General features: G+C 62.3%; 1 protein-coding gene across 1 annotated transcript; it reads right to left on the bottom strand.

Annotated features, from left to right (window-relative positions):
- Nucleotides 1–797: 797 nt before the first annotated feature.
- On the bottom strand, nucleotides 798–13,536 carry DPEP1 (dipeptidase 1). Its single transcript, XM_062176926.1, has 11 exons — nucleotides 13,275–13,536; nucleotides 5,993–6,152; nucleotides 2,954–3,086; nucleotides 2,632–2,764; nucleotides 2,400–2,550; nucleotides 2,231–2,300; nucleotides 1,833–2,009; nucleotides 1,564–1,648; nucleotides 1,409–1,484; nucleotides 1,129–1,264; nucleotides 798–1,055 (listed from the first exon to the last, which is right to left on the bottom strand). Exons 2-11 carry the CDS (start codon nucleotides 6,094–6,096, stop codon nucleotides 888–890), a joined length of 1,233 nt encoding a protein of 410 aa, XP_062032910.1. The 5' UTR covers nucleotides 6,097–6,152; nucleotides 13,275–13,536; the 3' UTR covers nucleotides 798–887.
- Nucleotides 13,537–18,582: the final 5,046 nt, after the last annotated feature.

The following is an 18,582-nucleotide window of genomic DNA, read 5'->3' as shown; positions in this document are numbered from 1 at the left end:
GACTCCCTGCCCATGTGTTCCCACGCTCTGGCCTGAAAGGCAGCTGTGATGTGTTGAGGCCCTGCCACGCCCCAGGCTCAAGACCCCTGACACCCTGTGGCATGGTGCTGGCCACTCTCCCCATGGACGAGGTGGCCTTGGTGCTGGACCTGGTCTTTGGTGTGAGATGACCTGCAGGGGCCACTGGGGTTCCCATTGCAGAAGGGCTCCACCAAGGGGATGGATCCTCCAGGCAGTATGGAGGGTGTGGTGTTCATATGAATGGACGCATGAGTCATGTATGTGTACATGGGTGACCACATGTAGGTATGTGAGTGCACACGAGTACATGTCTGGTGCATGTGTATATGTTGAGTGTACATGTCTGGGTGCGTGTGGGCATGTGAGTGCACACGCGTGGGTACGTGTGCGTGCACACGTGTGGGCATGCGAGTATACCTGTGTGGGTACATGTGAGTGCACACATGGTACATGTGAGTGCACGTGTGGGTACGTGTGCATGTGTGCAGGTGTGCCTGTGTGAGTACGTGAGCATGCAGACGAACACCCGGGAGAAGGTGGCCCCCGGCCACGTGTTCCCCAGACCCTCAGGCACTGAGCAAAGCACTTCCAGGTGTCTGGGTTTCCTGGCCCTCATCTGCCAGAACTCGGGGTCTTCCGTGCGCTGACGCGCAGCCGGGACAGTTTGACAAAAGCCCCCTCGGGTGCTCAGGGTCCCCCTTGAGGGCCAGGCACTGACCACGCCCTCAGAACTTGCAGGGCTCTTGCTTTTATTGAGGGGTTGTGGTTTGCTCGTGTCCTGAGCAGGCCTGTCGGTGTCGGTGAGCCGAGGGCCTGCTGTGTGGGCAGCGGGTGGGTAGGTGCACGTGGCCCCCAGTCCCCGGGGATTACAGGAGACCCAGGCTGAGCAGCAGGAGACTGAGGGAGGCCAGCAGAGCCCCTGGCTGCCGGTGGAGGCTGGGGGCTTCTGAGTAGCCGTACTGCGTCCTGCAGGAGCCGCCCAGCTGCTCCAGTGAGATGGGCTCCTCCTCGGGGACTTGTATCTGGTTGCTCGCCTAAGGACAGACACAGGTGGGCAGCCTGTGGGCTACAGACAGGTGGGGCAGCCAGGGCGCCCGCCCTGCTCACCTGCTCCACTTCCCGGAAGACCCTCAACAGGTTGTCAGCCAGCGCACCCCTGACCTCCGCCTCCGTCCAGCCCCTCCTGAGCAGCTCAGCGACCAGGTCTGGGTACTTGGACACGTCCTCCAGCCCCACGGGGAGCCTGTGCCGGGCCAAGAGAGAGAAGGCTCTTCATACCCGGGGCTGTTCCAGGCCCTCAGGACACAGGTTCCCTGCTCCAAGCCCCGTCAGCCATGCGGGTGGTCACAGCCTCCCTGCTGTCCACGGGACACGGCTCTTCCCCTACCTTGTAACACCGTCAAAGTCCCCACCGAAGCCTACGGCTGCAGCTCCTGCCACGTTCTTGATGTAGTCCAGGTGGTCTGCAGGGGAAGCAGGTGTGGGTCCCACGCAAGACCGCGGGTTCTAGCCGCCAGCTGTGGCTGACCACTCCCCACCTACCTGCCACTTGGGACAGGGTGGCCTCCCTTGCACAGGAAACATAGTCGTTGTAGAAGTTCACCATCACCAGGCTGCCCGTTTCCTTCTGATGTGGGAGAGGTGCCGCTGAGGCACAGCGGCCAGGACGCACAGCCCTCGCCCCACGTCCGCCCACCCCACAGCTGAGAGAGGCGGCCCGGGTCACACAGCCCTCGCCCCACGTCCGCCCCACCCCACAGCTGAGAGAGGCGGCCCAGGACGCACAGCCGGCCCCCATGCCCGCTCCGCACCACCAGCTGCAGCACGTCGTCTGGCACATTGCGCCTGTGTGCACACACGGTGAAGGCGGAAGAGTGGCTGAAGATAACCGGGGCCGTGGACAACCGCAGAGCGGCCTTCATGGTGGCCACAGACACGTGGGCCAAGTCGATCATGACGCCCAGGCGGTTCATCTCCCTCACCACACGCTGCGAGAGAGGGGGCTCAGGGCACCAGCCTCAGCCACCGCCGAGGCTGGGGGTGGGGGGGAGGCACTAACCCTGCAGGTTTGTAGGCGGCCTACGGTTCAGTGCTGGGAGCACCAGTGGGTCCCGGGGATGCGACTCCTGCTAGCCAGATCCTGGCTGCTCCCCCCCACACCTCTGTTTTTCCCTCTAGGGGTACTGGGGTCTTCCCCACCCCAGCTCACCTGCCCGAAGACTGACAGCCCTCCGCTCTGGGCCTCGTCGTCCCCTCTGTCCACCAGCCAGTTGTCAGCCCTGGGAGGGCAGACAGCAGGTGCCCGGGAGGGCGGTGGAGATAGGGTCGCAGCCCTTCCTCCCGGCCACCCCCTGGGGTCCTTGCAGTGGGGAGCTCACCAGGGCGTGTTGCAGTTGTGGGTGAGGGTGAGGTAGCGCATGCCCAGGCGGTAGAGGGCCCGCAGGACGCCCAGGCTGCTGTCAATGGAGTGACCACCCTCCACACCAATCAGACTGGCCACCTTCCCCTCCCGGAAGGCCTGCTGGATGCCTGTGGGGAGGGTTCCAGGGGTGAGGGGCAGTGGGCACGGGCACCCAGGAGGAGTTGACGCCAGCACCCTGCTCGGCACACCTGCACTGTCGGTGACGCACAGGAAGGTCTCGGGGTACAGCTGACACATGCGGTGGACCACGTCCATCTGCTCCAGCGTCCTCCTCACTGTGTCTTTGTTCTGGGTGTCGCAGGGTGTGTACGCAGACCAGAACTGGGGACACGGCGCAGGAGCTGAGGGCACCAGGCCCAGGCAACACCCCCACACACAGGGGCTCCCACCCAGCTTGGGGGCCCTTCCTGTGGCATGAGCAGCTGTCCCCACCCAGGGCCTTGGAAGGTACATGCCCCAGGGAGGGTCACTCTCAGCCAGGCCCTCGGAAGACAGGGGGAACCTCCATACCTGGCCCCCCACAAAGCCAGCCCTCAGCTTGGGGATGTTGGTGTGGGTGTCAGCCAGAATGGTCAGGTTGGCCCTCGCGTCCTGCAGTCGATTGTTGAACTTGTTCAGCAGCTGCCAGGGCAGGTCATTGTGCCTGGGATGGGCAAGGAAGGGAACAGCTTGGACCTGGGCCTTCCCCACCATTTCTTGCTCCTCAAGGGTTCGGAATACACCGAGGCCACACCTGTGCGCAGGTGCCCCACCCCCAGGCCAGGTAGCCCAGAGCTGAGAGCAAGGTCTTCCCTTGGGGGTGGGAGGAGCTGTGTAGAACAAGATCCTCTTTCCTGCTCACTCGCACAATTTTCGGCTTAAAGATTAAATCGGCCCCTTGTAGGGAGGGGGCTGGGCTGTCAGACACAGGATTTGGGGCTGCCCAGGCCCCTCTGCTGCCTGTGTCCCTGGGGAGGGTCTGCACCCCACTTCTAAAGCCTGGGATTCTGAGGTTCTCCCAGAGCCAGCAGGAAGGGGCAGTCTGATGGGAGAGGAGTTAGCCTCAGCCAGGGCCGAGTGGGCCCACCTCTGGCTGCCAACAGAGCCGGGACCCTTCCCTGAGCCAGGGCCCCAGAGTGGACCCCTGACTCAGCCACACACACAGGGAGCTCCCGACTGGGCCTGCACCACCTTGGCAACCAGCAGGCTGTGCGCACAGCCTGGAGGGGGCTTTGGCCTGCAGCCCCGCTTGGAGGGTGCCTGGGCCTGACTTCGCCATCCCCCGGGCTGGGGCCCCCCTACAGGTAGGCAGCCTGGGGGCACTCCTGGTGAATGAGAGTGTGCAGGTCGGGGCTGCGCTAGTTCGCTAGCTCCCATCTCAACTTGGCATCTCGGTGTCTCGCTCAGGGAACAGGTTGTGAGGGTGAATGAGTAACTGGGCACAGTCACGGGCAGCACACGGGTGCCCCTGAGCGTGCTCCTGGGGTTTCAGCCTTGAGCGAACCTCAGCAGCTCAGGGCAGCCCCTCCTCCAGGAGGGGCCAATCCAAACCCAGTCAGCTTTTCCCTCCGGGGAAAACTGGGCTGCTGACACATCCTGTTTCCACCCCATGGCACCAGGGGTGCACCCAGCACCCCACGAGCCTCCCCAGGAAGGTGCTGGCAGGGCCTCGGTCGGCTCCTGAGGAGCACCTGCCACAGGTGGCATTTCCAAGGGGCACTGTGATGGGCTGAGCCCTGCCCTCCCCACAGCACTGCCAGAGTGGGTGCTGAGGGAAGGGGCACAGCCTGGACTCCTGCTGGGGCAGGGGCCCCGGGAAGAACACACAGGGCCGGCCAGGGAGCCCTGCCCACGCGGAGTGGGTGGGACCTTGAGTGCGGCCCCCCGCACTTCGGGAGCCACCCTGGGAGGCAGACGCAGCACAGGGGCCAATGTCCCCCTCTCCCCGTCTCGCCCCATCCTCCCTGCAGTGTCCCAGGGAGCAAGGACTCCTCTGCCTTAAGGTCAGGCCAAGCTGCGTTCCAATCAGATCTGCCATCCTTATCTGTGTGTCCTGGGCAGGGTCTGCTCCTGGAACAATAGCAGATACCTGTGCTGCTCCTCAGAGATAAATTCCCCCACTATCAGCCAAGACACTTCCCCCGCAGCTGGGTGTGGCCATGGAACTAAGTTCTGTCCGGGACAGCTTCTACAAACTCCCTACAGCTGTTGCTCACCCTTTGTCCTTCCTCCTTCCTGCTGTCTGGCATGCAGATGTGATGGCTGGAGCTGGTGCAGCCATGTCAGGCCAAACTGTGGCCATGCCAAGTCCTGGCGTATGGAACACCATAGCACAATGCCTCTGGGTTTCTGGTTGCTGCCCCCCTCTGAAGGCCTCTACCTGCCAGGCTACCTGAGTGACCCCAGATCTTCCTCCAAATCCCTGTTGCCCAAGTGCCCCCGCCTGCCAGGCTCTGTGGGCCCCTCTGCAAAGTCCCAGTGCTGGACAAGAGCGTGGACACATCTGTGTGCAGCTGCCTGAGCCCCCAGGAAGAAGCAACAGCCCCCGCCCCGGCGCCTACAGTTGGTGTCTTCTTGGGGGAGGCCAGACTCCCCTGCCTGGAATGCCCACCCCTGGGGACTGGAGGAGGGGAGCCCAGGGCAGGGGGTGTGCAGCCGGTGCCCCCCCAAGCATGATGTAATGTGCAGGGGAGGGGGTGTGCAGCCGGTGCCCCCCCACCAAGCGTGCTGTAATGTGCAGGGGAGGGGGTGTGCAGCCGGTGCCCCCCCACCAAGCGTGTTGTAATGTGGCACAAGACGCCGGGGAAGCCAACAGGGGCAAGGAGCAGAGCACAGGGGACAGAGGGCGCTCTGGGGACCGACACTGGCTTCCTGCCGCTCCTCCCACAAAGCCCAGAAACATCTGCTGAGAATCACCAAGCGCCTGCTGAGCGCCTGCTGTGTACCTGCTGTGTGCCTGCTGTGCACCTGCAGTGTGCCAGCAGCTGAGCGCCTGCTGTGTGCCTGCTGTGTGCCAGCAGTGGCCTCCTGGCCCCACAGAGTGGGAGTGCCCCCTGCAGAAAGCAGGCTGGGGGAGCGGTGCAGGTGGGAGCAGGCCCACTTCAAGGTGAGCCCGAGAGGGCACCATGGGGAGCGGAGCAGCGACGAGAAGCCAGGGCCACAGTGGGGCATGGAGTCAAGGAGGCGCCAGGACTTCCCCCACTGGCGGTGGCTGAGACGGCCCTGTGAGCCGTGTGGGGCTGGCCAGGCAGGGTAGGAGGAGGCGCTGAGAAGGGTCAGTGGGAAGCAGGCCCCAGGGAGGGGCTTGTGGAGCCCCACATGCTCCAGGCACCCAGGTGAGGGCATGGTGGGGTGAGGAGGGCGGCCCCAGTTGGGATAGAGGCCGCGGGATGGGCAGGACCTGTGTCAGGAAGACGCTGAGGCCCGGGGAGGGAACGAGACTCCCTCAGGCAGAATCATGGCGGCAGGGTGGAGGGACCAGGCCTCGGCGCCCCCAGCCCCACCACACTAGAGCCTTTGGGGCCCTGAGAGACCCCGGTGGGCCCAGCCCCACATGCTTAAGGCACTCACCCGTCGATGACCGGCGTGACCTGCAGGATTTGCACTGCCTGGTCCAGGAACGAGTCCGCTGTGCAGACGGCCACCAGGGGCCACAGCCACCAGCTGGCCCACATGACCGGCTCCTGCGACCTCTTCCTCACTGTCCTGGAGCCTGTGGAGAAGCCCGCACCTGCCGGGAGGGAGCACAGAGGCCTTTGGTCAAGGAGATTGCTGCCCAGAACCCTCCTGTTTACAGCTCCTGTGTTCAATGAGTAACCAGCACATTCCCCATGAGGGGTGGGATGGAAGGTCCAAGCTGAGGGCTGGGTGTTGCTGTCTGGCCTGGGCAGAGGCATAGTAAAAGGCTGGGATCCCAGACCCAGTGAGGGGCTGGGCCCAGAGTGACAATGGGCGAGGCCAGAGAGCTGAGGACAGTCAATACCCAAGTATGTGCACCTCCCAAATCCCATCCTGCCACACCCCCTCCTCACCTGCATGAGGTCTGCTTTCCATCACACTTTACAACCAGGGCCCCTCCCAGGAGGGGGCGGGTCTCCCTGATGCCTCTACCCCATGCTGGGGTCTGAGCCAGCCCCCCTCTGCCTCTCAGTGACTCCTCTGTGCGCACCTCTGCCTGCATTGCCCAGAAGGCAGGAACCTAGACTACATCCAACCATTGGTCTCTCTTGGCCCCACAATGTAACCTGGGGACTGCCATCCCCACAAGAGCACAGCAGGCTTCCAGGGGCTAGCACAGGACAAGCAGCCAGTGAACGTCAGCTCAGGCTGCTCCCGGACAGCACCGGCCTTCACGGGAATCCACCTGCAGGGTCCAGCTCCCAGATGCTCAGTCCCAGCCAGGCCAGTGCCACAGGGTCAGGGCGCCCCAGGCTGGCAGCCCTGTGTGTTCTGGGACAGCGCGCGGGCTCCTGAGCTGGTTCCCTCCTGCTGACAGCACCCCCGGGGCCACTGTCATCGGCGCTGTCTCCTCTGCTTTCTCCTGCCTCCGTGCACCCCTCATGTGCCATGGGAAGAGGAGCCGGGGCACCAGGGGCTCGTAGTGCTTCTATCTTCTCACAGCCACCCCCATCTCTTGGCCAGGAGCCCCCACCAGGGCGCCCCTGCTGCCCCGAGTCACGTTGCCGGCAAGGTCTGAACTCCCACCACCCTTGATGCACGAGGGGGCCAGAGTCCGGGCCCCTTGCTTCGACTCATGAGCCTGGGTGCTTGTGACACACAGGGGCCTTAGCCGCCGTGTGCCAGCGCACCTGCCCAGGAACTGGCGGTGTGCTGGAGTGGGTTAAGCCCCTTGTGATGCCTGCATTCCATACTGGACCGCTGCTGGCTCAAGTCCCAGTGGCTCTGCTTTTTATCCAGCTACATGCTGATGTTCCCAGGGAGGTAGCAGGTGATGGCTCAAGTATTTGGGCCCCTGCCACCCACATGGGAGATCCAGATGGAGTCCTGGGCTCCTGGCTTCAGCCTGGCTCACACCTGGCCTATGTGACCTTTTGGGGAGTGAACCAGCTGATGGAAGATCTCTCTCTCTGCTTTTCAAATATATTTTTTCCTTTGTGCAGAGTGCCTGCCTGGACTTGGCTGTCACAAAGCAGCTGGGTGCATCCAAGTCCACCCAGGGCAGAGCCTGGAGCCCATGCAGCACACACATGGTTAAGAGGGTGCTGGGCCGGGCAGTGCCGGCACACCGGGTTCTAGTCCCGGTCGGGGTGCCAGATTCTGTCCCGGTTGCCCCTCTTCCAGGCCAGCTCTCTGCTGTGGCCCGGGAGTGCAGTGGAGGATGGCCCAAGTCCTTGGGCCCTGCACCCCATGGGAGACCAGGAGAAGCACCTGGCTCCTGCCATCGGTTCAGCGCGGTGTGCTGGCCGCAGCACGCCAGCCGCGGTGGCCATTGGAGGGTGAACCAACGGCAAAGGAAGACCTTTCTCTCTGTCTCTCTCTCTCTCACTGTCCACTCTGCCTGTCAAAAAGTAAAAAAAAAAAAAAAAAAAAAAAAAAAAGAGGGTGCTGGGCTGGCCAGGACAGAGCCGGGAGTCCGCGCAGCACACACACGGTTAACAGGGTGCTGGGCTGGCCAAGCACAGTCTTCTCCCAGTGCTGAGTCACTCAAGACAGGAGTGGCTCAGACCCCAGCCCCCCTCCCTGGAGCCCAGACCAGCTTGGCCTGGGCATTCTGAGGCAGTCAGCGGGGGGAGGTCTTGTACCCTCTTCACCACCGGGGCTCACGTCTACGGCAGCACCCCTCGTCCGACACAGCTTCCCCTGAAGCAGGGCTGCCTGCTGCCCCCGGCTGCATTTCAGCTCCAAACCCACCTGAGACTTCACTGAACAGGCACATAAGCCAGGACCTGGGCCTGGACAGCACTGACCAGCTCCTGAGCCCACAGGCCCGTTCTCACCTCTGGTGAGGGTTTGGTTCCTCATGGTGACTGCGTGGTCCTCCCAGGTCAAGTCTCAGGCCTTCTACGTCTGCACCCTCTCAGAGGATGGGGGGGGGGGGGCTCAGAAACCAGGGAGCTTGCCTCGGGTGTGAAATTCAGAGGAGGGGTCACCAGAACTTCCTCATCACATCAGTGGCACGTTAATGGAATGCTTCGGAAATCCAAACTCATGCAGAAGAATCCCTCCCACGATGAGCAGCGCATCCAACTTTTAAACACAGACAGGGCCAGCGCGGGCGCTGCAGCACAGCAGGCTAAGCCCCCGAGGGTGGCCCACATCCCATATTGGCTCCACTTCTGATCCAGCTCCCTGGCCCAAGTAACTAGGACGCTGCCACCCACAAGGGGGACCTAGGCGGAGCCTGGCCCAGCCTTGGCTGTTGTACACATTTGGGGAGTAGACCAGCACGAGGAAGATCTCTCTAACTCGGCCCTTCAAATGAATAAATAAAAGAATGCAACAGGCTGACTCCACAAAGGAAAAATGATGAAAAAACAGGACAGGCCTGGGGTCAGCATTCCAGGTCTTCCTGTGCCCATGTGACTGGGGCGGGCAAGGCGGTGCCTCCTCAGGGAGACAACACCAAGCTGAAAATGCAGCCCCCACGCAAGCCGAGAGGACTTGAGGACGGGGCGCGGGAGCGCTGTCAGGCGGCTGGGACGCAGGACCTGCCTCGATTCCCTTCTGCACCATTTCTGAGGCTAAACCCACGGGGCAGGAGTGTAGCCTGGGCGGGAGGCCCCTCTGCCCTGGCGAGAGCTGCCCGGCTTCTCAGTGTCCTCGGCACGGTGGCAGCTGCTGCACAGCCATCCGTCGGGAGCACAGGGAGCAGGTGACTGTGCCACAGTCCCGCCCAGGCCCTCTCCACTGGGTGCACCCTGGTGTCTGACGGCGTGCTCCACCCCCGGCTGCCCCTCCTCCGCTCCTGGCTGCACTGGGCCTCAGGCCTGTGGCTCCCAGCTCAGCAGCTACGGTCCCACTTCATTCTGTGCTCCAAAGCTTCCTCCTCGTACATCTTGTCAGAGCAGGCCCTCCGGCGTTCTGTGGCAGCCGGCCTGTGTCTGAGGGGTCTGTGCACCCCACACCGTGGGCGGCCAGCTGCACAGGCAGCCCCGAGCCCCGGCCTGTGTCCCCACGGCCTGCCTCACTCCAGGTGTCGATGGAGACGATGTGGGGGCCTGGTGCTCGGTGGTGACGCTCTCCCCACAGCTTCTGAGCCACACTTGTGCCCTTGGAGCTCTGCAGGTGCCAGTGAAGTGCCTGAGTTTGAGCCTTTACTGAGTTTTTCCTTGAACCAAACCAGTGTTCGCGCCGGTTAGTGGGAGCTCTCGTTGCTGTAACCACACCCAGAGCAGCAGCTAACTCCAAGAAGAACAGGGGCTGGCGCTGGCCACAGGTGCGCTGGCACACCATGGGCGGGCAGCATGGCAGAGGCCACACCTGAGCCCTGGGCTGGGACCCTCAAAACACAAAGCCCGAGTGAGACTCAGGAGCCAGACTCAGGCTTCAAGGACAGCTCAACCTCTGGAGGGACCAGGGTCCCACAGAACGGCCTCCACTCAGCCCAGGACACGCACTGGCCTGCCTCCTACAGGGTCCACGGCCTCGGCACCCCCACACGAGGGACCAAGCCTCAGGGAGACAAACCGTGCCCCAACCCCCGCACTGTGACAGAGACAGAGATCCTCCGTCTGCTGGGTCACTGCCCAAATGGCTGCGACAGCTGGGGCTGGGCCAGGCTGAAGCCAGGAGCCAGGAGCCAGGAGCTCCATCTGCGTCTCCCACGTGGGTGGCAGGGACCCAAGCACTTGGGTCCTCTTCTGCTGCCTCCCAAGGTGAACAGGAGCGGGAAGCTGGATGGGAAACAGAGGAAGAACTGACCCCAGGCACTGTGACAGGGACGCAGGCGTCCCAGGAGACGGTGTGACCACGGCACCTGCCCCCCGGTGCCTTCGTCCGTGCACTGGGGGCGAGCCTGACTTGGTCCCCTGGCATTTCCAGCGGTAGGGTGCGTTCCTCAGCACCGTCTGGATCTGCTTAGCTCTCTGCTGCCTTCGCACGATGGAATGAATTCCAGACTCCCTCTCCCACTGTTTATCTGGACTCCCGCCTTCCTCAGCCAGCTGGCCAGCCCAGCCATCACATCTTTGCTATTTAAGGGTGCAGCCACCGCAAGGCCACACTGCTCACACGCAAGCAGGCCCTGCACACGCCAGCAGGAGGCGAGCTGGCCGTCGGACGGCCACGTCAGACCTCAGTGTGTCCTGGGGGGAGGCCCTCCCTCACCCGGCTGTGGGCAGCTTAGACCCCTGCTCTGTGTGAGGGGCTCTCCAGCCTTCTTCCTCACTGCACCCCATTTGCATGCCCCCCTCTGGCTCCTGCGGCAGCCCCTCTGCACATACCCCTGGGAGCGTCTCTACCCTGCATCACGACAGCTGCGTCCACCTGACTTCTCCAGCCAGGAGCCTGCTGACAGCCCGTCCCCGTCCCTGAGGCTGGGGGGTCTTCCTTGGCACCTTACCCCTTACCCCGAGGGCACGGGCAGGAGGATGCAGGGCCTGCATCTGGGCTTGGCTGTCCCAGTGCACACGGGAGCCATGCAGTCCTCACTCCTGGTGCTCCACTGGCGCTGGTGTCCAGCCTTTCACACCATCCTGTCCTGGAACGACCTGCTCACCCCTCCTGTGATGGTGAGGAGGCCTGGGAAGGGTGGGGGTCCCAGGGCTTGGTCAGCCTAGCTCAGGGGGCTCCTTATATAGACTCGTTGTCGTGAGACAGTGCAGTGCGAGCTGAGAGGTCAGCCTCAGCACCAGACAGCCCCGGGCTCCCTTCCCAGTAGGGCAGGATGACTGCTCCAGAGCCACCACCCTCAACACACTTGTCAGGGCCGCCACGCTGCCAGGATGCCCGGCCACACAGAGAGGCCCAGCTCAGCCCCGCGTGGCCTTTCAGGGGTCACAGGGTGGGGTAGTCTGTCCTCAGGAGCACAAGGAACGCTTTCGTCTGTGAAGTGGAGCTGCTGTGAGGCCGTGGTTCCTGGTGTCACCCTCCCCGCTCCCCTCCTCGGTTACCTCCCTGTGGTAAATCTCCTGGCACCGTCCGTCTCACTCGGCCGTGTGACAGGGCAGCAGCCTCAGCCCAAGGGACAGAGCCAGACAGGACGATCCAGGCAGGTCTGAGCCCCACTTCCGGCTCTGACCTTGGCTGTGGCCCCCTGGCAAGGCAGCAAGGGGCACCCAGGCCTCCGCTCAAGCTCTGCGCTCAGGGCAGGCTCAGTAGCTGCCTCCCGTTGTGTCACTTTGTATGTAACACGGAGAACAGCATTGTTAGCTGGAAACAAGCCTCACTTCCCAGAAACAGACAGGGTGAGAGCAAACAGCACGGTGCCCCGACTCCAGGGCATCACAGACACCCCGGGGGGATTACCAGCTGGACCTCATGTGGTTCACGGACACCCCGGGGGGATTACCAGCTGGACCTCATGTGGTTCACGGACACCCCGGGGGGATTACCAGCTGGACCTCATGTGGTTCACTGCACAGAGCACCTGGGGATGTGGGACCTGAAGAAGCCCCAGGTGGGCCAGGGAGACCGACCAGGTCTGGAGACTCCGGATATCACCCAATCTCGGGGGTATGGAGACGCCCACAGCAGCACAGAGGTCCCAAGACCCATGACTCATGCGTGTCATGAACACTCACGCCTAGTACACACGCCCGTCAGAGCCGCCGGAGCTCCTGTGCGCACATCCACACACAGTGAAAACACGCAGACACAGCCTGCACACACACGCCACGCGGACTCAGCCGCACCGTCGCTCCGTACTTAGCAATCACTTTCAGGGTGCTGTGGCACAGTGGGTGAAGCCCCTTTCGTCACCAGCATTCCCTGTCAGAATGCTTTCGAGTCCTGGCCCTCCGCTTCCAATCCAGCTCCCTGCTCACGCACCTGAGAAAGCAGCAGCAGATGGCCCACGTCCCCGAGTCCCTGCCACCCAGTGGGAGACCTGGACGTAGCACCTGGCCCTAGCTATTGTGGCCATCTGGGGAGTAAACCAGAGAGGGGAGCCCTCTCTCTCTCTGTTTCTGTCTCTCCTTGTCTCTGTCACTCTGCCTTTCAAACGAGTAAATGTTCATTGAAAAAAAAGCCACCAGTTCTGCACAGGCACACGTTCACAACCCAGGCCTGTCCTTGTCACACGCCCACACCTGTGGGTCCTCACAGACAGCACGACGCAGATACACCAGGCCAACATGGTTGGGGGTCTGCACCTGCTCGTGGCCCTCGGCTCCACCCGGCCCCCATGGAGCCTGGAGCAGCGGTGTGTGGGAGGGGGACTTGCCCTGGGCTCATTCCCCTTCCCCAGCCCTCTCCCTGGCCTTTCTCCCGGCTCCAGGCCAGGCCGCCGTCTGCACTGAGAACTCTGCCCCACAGAACCCTGGCTCTCCAGAGGCCACCTGCCCACCAGCAGCTTCCCCAAGTCCTCTTCACCCTACCCAAGCCCCCACTCTTCCCAGATGACCGCACACACAGCCCCTCCACGGGGGCCCAGAAGCCCCTCCCTCAGCACCCAAGGTGCCCCGGACCTGCTCTTCAGCCTCGTGCCACCCACCCCAGATGCAGACATAGTCACCCAGAGGCCACCCTCCCGCCTCTCTGCCTGGCACCGACACCCTTCACCTGGCAGCCCTTGGACCTTCAGAGCCCCCACCCATCGTGGCTCCCACGGTGGTCCTGGTTGGGCATACAGTGGGTGCCCACTCACCGTGAGGCTCCCGCGCATGCTCACGGGAGAACCCCAGCCTCTGTGCCTCATCGTGGCCTGGGCCTTGGTCCAGTACCACAGACTCACCAGGGGCAGGAGGGTGCTGCGCCGTTCTCAGTCCCTGCGGCTCTGCCCAGGCCACAGCCGGGAGCCCGAGCTCTCCAGCTACAGAAAAGCCACCTCGTTAAAGACAAACTTCCCCAGGGGCTGCACTGCGTGCAGGGGGCGGGCGAGGCCTTAATGCCTCACACGCACCAGCTGCCGCCCGTTTCTCACAACACGCAGGCTGCCTGTCTAGGGCTGCGTTGGGTGCCGAGGCTTTGGGGTCCCTAGCAGCCACCTGGGTGTCCTTCCCAGGCTAGCCGCAGCATCAGGGAGTGTCCAGTCAGGAGCCGGGGAGGAGGGGCCCCTCCTGTGAGCCTGGTGCCTCCCCCACTCCCAGGGACAGAGGACAGCGGCTCTGGCTGGCGCAGGGGCTGGGGGCCTTCATTTTTCTGTCTGTGGGGGTGGGACTGGTCTGCCCCCATTCCCAGCTACAAGGAGGAACAAAACCAGTCAGGGACTGGAATGTCCTCTGGCACAGCACAGGACTTTCGAAATCTGGGAGGGTCTGCGGTGGGGCTTGGAACACAGAGGCCCAGTGGGGGAGGGGCTTCCCTGGTGGCTCCGGCAGCAGGCAGAGAGGAAAGGCCAGGCCAGGCCTACCCCGGCCCCACCAGTGAGGGGGAGACTCGTGGCTCTTGCTGGGCAGGCCCCCCAGTAACCTGGGGATGGGGCACCCTGGGCCGTCCAGCCCCCAGTCCACCCTCTGCCCTGCAGCCCTGTGAGCCCTTCCTTCCTGAGCTGCAGCCGCCTGGCCGCCCCTGCTCACAGCCATGAGGTGAGACTCCAGGTCAGAACTGGGAGCACCGCCTGGAGCCTGGGGGCCAGAGGGAGACGTCAGAAGGACCTCTGATCTGGACAAGGCTAGAGGGCTCAGGGCACAATCCACACTGAGTAGGGGTCCCGGGCCTGCCCTGCAGGCAAGGACATCAGACGTGGGGTGGGGCCCATGGCCTGGAAGACCAGTGTGGGAGAGGCAGCTCTGCTTCTCATGTTGTGACGTGGTCTGCTTCCCAGAGTGAGGACTCAGGGGCCCGAGGGGCCGTGCCCTGACAGGGATGGGGGCACCAGGCCTGGGTGTATCCAAGGGTGACCCGCCTTCAGTGGGGAGGGGGTGGCCGCCCCAGGGGAGGAGGCGTCTGCCTCCAGGGAACTTGAGCCGCTGGCCTGACCGTGTCTGAGCCGTGTTGTCCTCTCCTAGCATCCAGTGAGGGGTCTCTCCCTGTGTGTTCTGTGGGTGCCGTCTTTCCACGCAGCCCTCCTGCTGACCCCATCAGCAACCCCGCACTCTCCTGCCTCAGCTCCTTCACTGAGCACCTCTGCCGGCTGCCCTGGCCCTGTCTGACTTAGCAACACAGCAGACAGCCCCCACCCCAGAATGCCCAGGAGCTCCTACCTCCCACCGCAGAGGAAATCCTTCAGACACTCTCCAGGGCCCAGTGGAGACCTCAGCCCCAGCACGGCCTCCCCTACCCTGCACATGCACCTCGCTCCAGCCCCCTTCTCCCCCGACGACTCATTGTCCGCCCAGCCGCAGACTGCTCACTGCCTGCCTGCAGCCTGCAGCCCCTAAGCGGGCCAACACGTGGCTGCCCAGCTGGGCGTCCGTTTCCTAGGACAGATCAGGCCCAGAGCAGGTCACTGCCGGTGAAGGAGTGAGGTGCAGACCACCTCATGGCCAAAGCCTGCAGGCCTGGGGGACCAGCTGTACCGTGGTGCCTGTGGCCACAGGCTCCTGTGACAGGCGTTCAGGTACTGAGCCTGGTGCATGTGGGCACGTGGAGCACCGGCAGGTGAATTTACAGAGTCCCGTGTTCTGCCAGGGCTGTGACCTGTCCCCAGGGTGGGGTCTTAGGCCTGAGCCCTGACCTCCCATGGTCTCATCTCCCGATAAAGGTCCCTGACCTGGCCCCACCCTCGGTTACCACCCAGAATGGAGATGGCCCAGCCTTCCACACTCCTGGCTTGAATTACAGCCAGTGATAGAAAAGATTTAAATGCATACGGTAAAATGATTGCTTTAGACACCAAGATATCAATCTTGCATTTTGACTGCTCCAAAATGATTAAACAATTTTCACTTAAAAAAAAAAGTCAGTGACCAGACTGGCAGGGCACAGGGCAGTCAGGGTAGGGGACAGGAGCACAGTGTGGAAAGGCTTGAATGTGCAGAACCCAGAGCTCGCCTGAGGCTGGGGGACACCAGAGGCCAGAGAGGTCGGTCCCACTCAAGCCCCTTCTCGGTCAGCACACTACTCCTACCACTGCTGCCCCCTTGTGGCCATGCCTGACTAAGCACATGCTGGGGTTCTGCAGGCGTGGCCCTAGGGTCCCTTTTGGACACGCAGCCATGGCCTGGCCCCCACCCGCAGTCCTGTCTGTGTTCTGCCCACAGCCCTATTCCCGGTCTCCCAGCTCTGCAACCGAGCCTCGGACTGCACTGCCCACCTCGTCCTCAGGGAGGTGGAGTGGTGATTTCTGGGAAGCCTGTAGGGTTCCAGAGTTGTACTTGGGTCACAGCTGTTGTTCCCATGTGTTTGAAACTCCCAGGGCCCAGCACCCCCTACTCTGTCCCCAGTGGAGGGAACCCCTTCCAGCCTCGGAGAGGAGTCCCTGCTGTCGTGGGCTCCTGGGGGGCACAGAGGTCAGACCTGGACTGACAGGACTCTCTCTTGGCCGCTCCTCCATGCTGACCCAGAGGTCCCTGAGTCCCATTAGTACAAGCTTCCAGAGACTTCTCGGAGGGCATCTACTCGCCAGAAGGCCGAGGCCTCTTCCACGCGTGTCAGCCAAGTGCAGCCCCCGAGCACAGACACCCACTGCACCAGACAGAACTGGCTGGCCTGGGCCTGTGGCACACAGTGGCCTCGGCAGTGGCTGCTCCCCCTTCCCACTCTCACTCCTTTCTAGAATGTACTATGACAACCCTGAATCCCCCTCGCCTCCCTCCTGAGAACCTGGGGATATCTAAGGCCACGATAATGGCTATGACGTCCACAGAAAAGAGGGGGCTGAGTGGGAAACATGGAGGCCACACGGGCTCACGATGTGCTCCCCAGGCTCTGAAGAAACTGGTCTCCAGGTGAGACCACGCCTGGGCACTGATGCTAAGGACCTTCATTTGCAATCGCAAAGGAAGGCTCAAACCGCAACGTTATTCGGGGTGATTTTCAACTGTGTTAAAGTCCAGGCTTGTCTCAGCGAAACCCACCCAGGGACCACAGTGCTCTGCTCCTGAGTCTCCACACTGCCCAGCTCAGGAGGAGGTGAGGAGGAGTGGCTGCATCCAAGGAGACAACACGCCCCAGCACACACGTCCACGCCAAGTGCACACATCAGACAACACGCCCCAGCACACACGTCCACACCAAGTGCACGCATCAGACAACACACCCCCAGCATACACATCCATGCCAAGTGCATGAATCAGACAAGACAACACGCCCCCAGCACACACGTCCATGCCAAGTGCACACATCAGACAACACACCCCCAGCATACACATCCACGCCAAGTGCATGAATCAGACAAGACAACACGCCCCCAGCACACACGTCCATGCCAAGTGCACGCATCAGACAACACAACAGGCTGGGGCCGGGGCTGTGGCTAGGTGGGCTAAGCCTCTGCTTGCAGCGCCGGCATACCATATGGGTGCTGGTTCGAGTCCCAGCAGCTCCACTTCTGATTCAACTCTCTGCTGTGGCCTGGGAAAGCAGCAGAAGATGGCTCAAGTCCTTGGGCCCCTGCACCCATGTCAGAGACATGAAAGAAGCTCCTGGCTCCTGCCTTCAGATAGGCTCAGCTCCAGCCTTTGCAGGCATTTGGGGAGTGAACCAGCAAATGAAAGACCTCTCTGTCTCTCCCTCTCTCTGTAACTCTACCTCTCAAATAAATAAAATCTTTAAAAGAAAAAAAAAAAAGACAACACGCCCCCAGCACACATGTCAATGCCAAGTACCCCACGTCAGATAAAGTAACACGCCCCCAGCACATACATCCACTCCAATTACATGCATCGGATAAGACAACAGGTCATGGCACTGTGGCATAGTGGGTAAAGCCACTGCCTGCAGTGCTGGCATCCCATATAGATGCTGGTTGGAGACCTGTCTGCTCCACTTCCAATCCAGCTCCCTGTTATGGCTTGGAAAAGTGGTAGAAGATGGCCCAAGTGCCTGGGCCCCTGCACCCACAAAGGAGACCCAGAAGGAGCTCCTAGCTCCTGGCTCAGATCGGTCCAGCTCCAGGCATTGCGGCCATTTGAGGAGTGAATCAGCAGACAGAAGCCCTCTCTCTCTCTGCCTCTGCCTCTCTGTAACTCTTTCAAATAAATAAATAAATCTTAAAAAAAAAAAAAGGACAACATGCCCCCAGCACGCACCTCCACGCCAAGTGCACACATCAGATAGGACAACGTGCCCCCAGCACGCACCTCCACGCCAAGTGCACACATCAGATAGGACAACGTGCCCCCAGCACGCACCTCCACGTCAACAGGCCCCCAGCACGCGCCTCCACGCCAAGTGCACACATCAGATAAGACAACGTGCCCCCAGCACGCACCTCCACGTCAACAGGCCCCCAGCACGCACCTCCACGTCAACAGGCCCCCAGCACGCACCTCCACGTCAAGTGCACACATCAGATAAGACAACATGCCCCCCCCAGCACGCACCTCCACGCCAAGTGCACACATCGGATAAGACAACAGGCCCCCAGCATGTACCTCCACGTCAACAGGCCCCCAGCACGCGCCTCCACGCCAAGTGCACACATCAGATAAGACAACGTGCCCCCAGCACGCGCCTCCACGCCAAGTGCACACATCAGATAAGACAACAGGCCCCCAGCACGCACCTCCACGCCAAGTGCACACATCAGATAAGACAACATGCCCCCAGCACGCACCTCCACGTCAACAGGCCCCCAGCACGCACCTCCACGTCAACAGGCCCCCAGCACGCGCCTCCACGCCAAGTGCACACATCAGATAAGACAACGTGCCCCCAGCACGCGCCTCCACGCCAAGTGCACACATCAGATAAGACAACAGGCCCCCAGCACGCACCTCCACGCCAAGTGCCCACATCAGATAAGACAACAGGCCCCCAGCACGCACCTCCATGCCAAGTGCCCACATCAGATAAGACAACATGCCCCCAGCACGCACCTCCACGTCAACAGGCCCCCAGCACGCACCTCCACGCCAAGTGCACACATCAGATAAGACAACATGCCCCCAGCACGCACCTCCACGCCAAGTGCCCACATCAGATAAGACAACAGGCCC

This window comes from Lepus europaeus, chromosome 19 (genome assembly GCF_033115175.1).
Source record: "Lepus europaeus isolate LE1 chromosome 19, mLepTim1.pri, whole genome shotgun sequence".
NCBI classification, from domain to species: Eukaryota; Metazoa; Chordata; class Mammalia; order Lagomorpha; family Leporidae; genus Lepus; species Lepus europaeus.
This window is presented reverse-complemented; position numbering and strand designations above follow the sequence as displayed.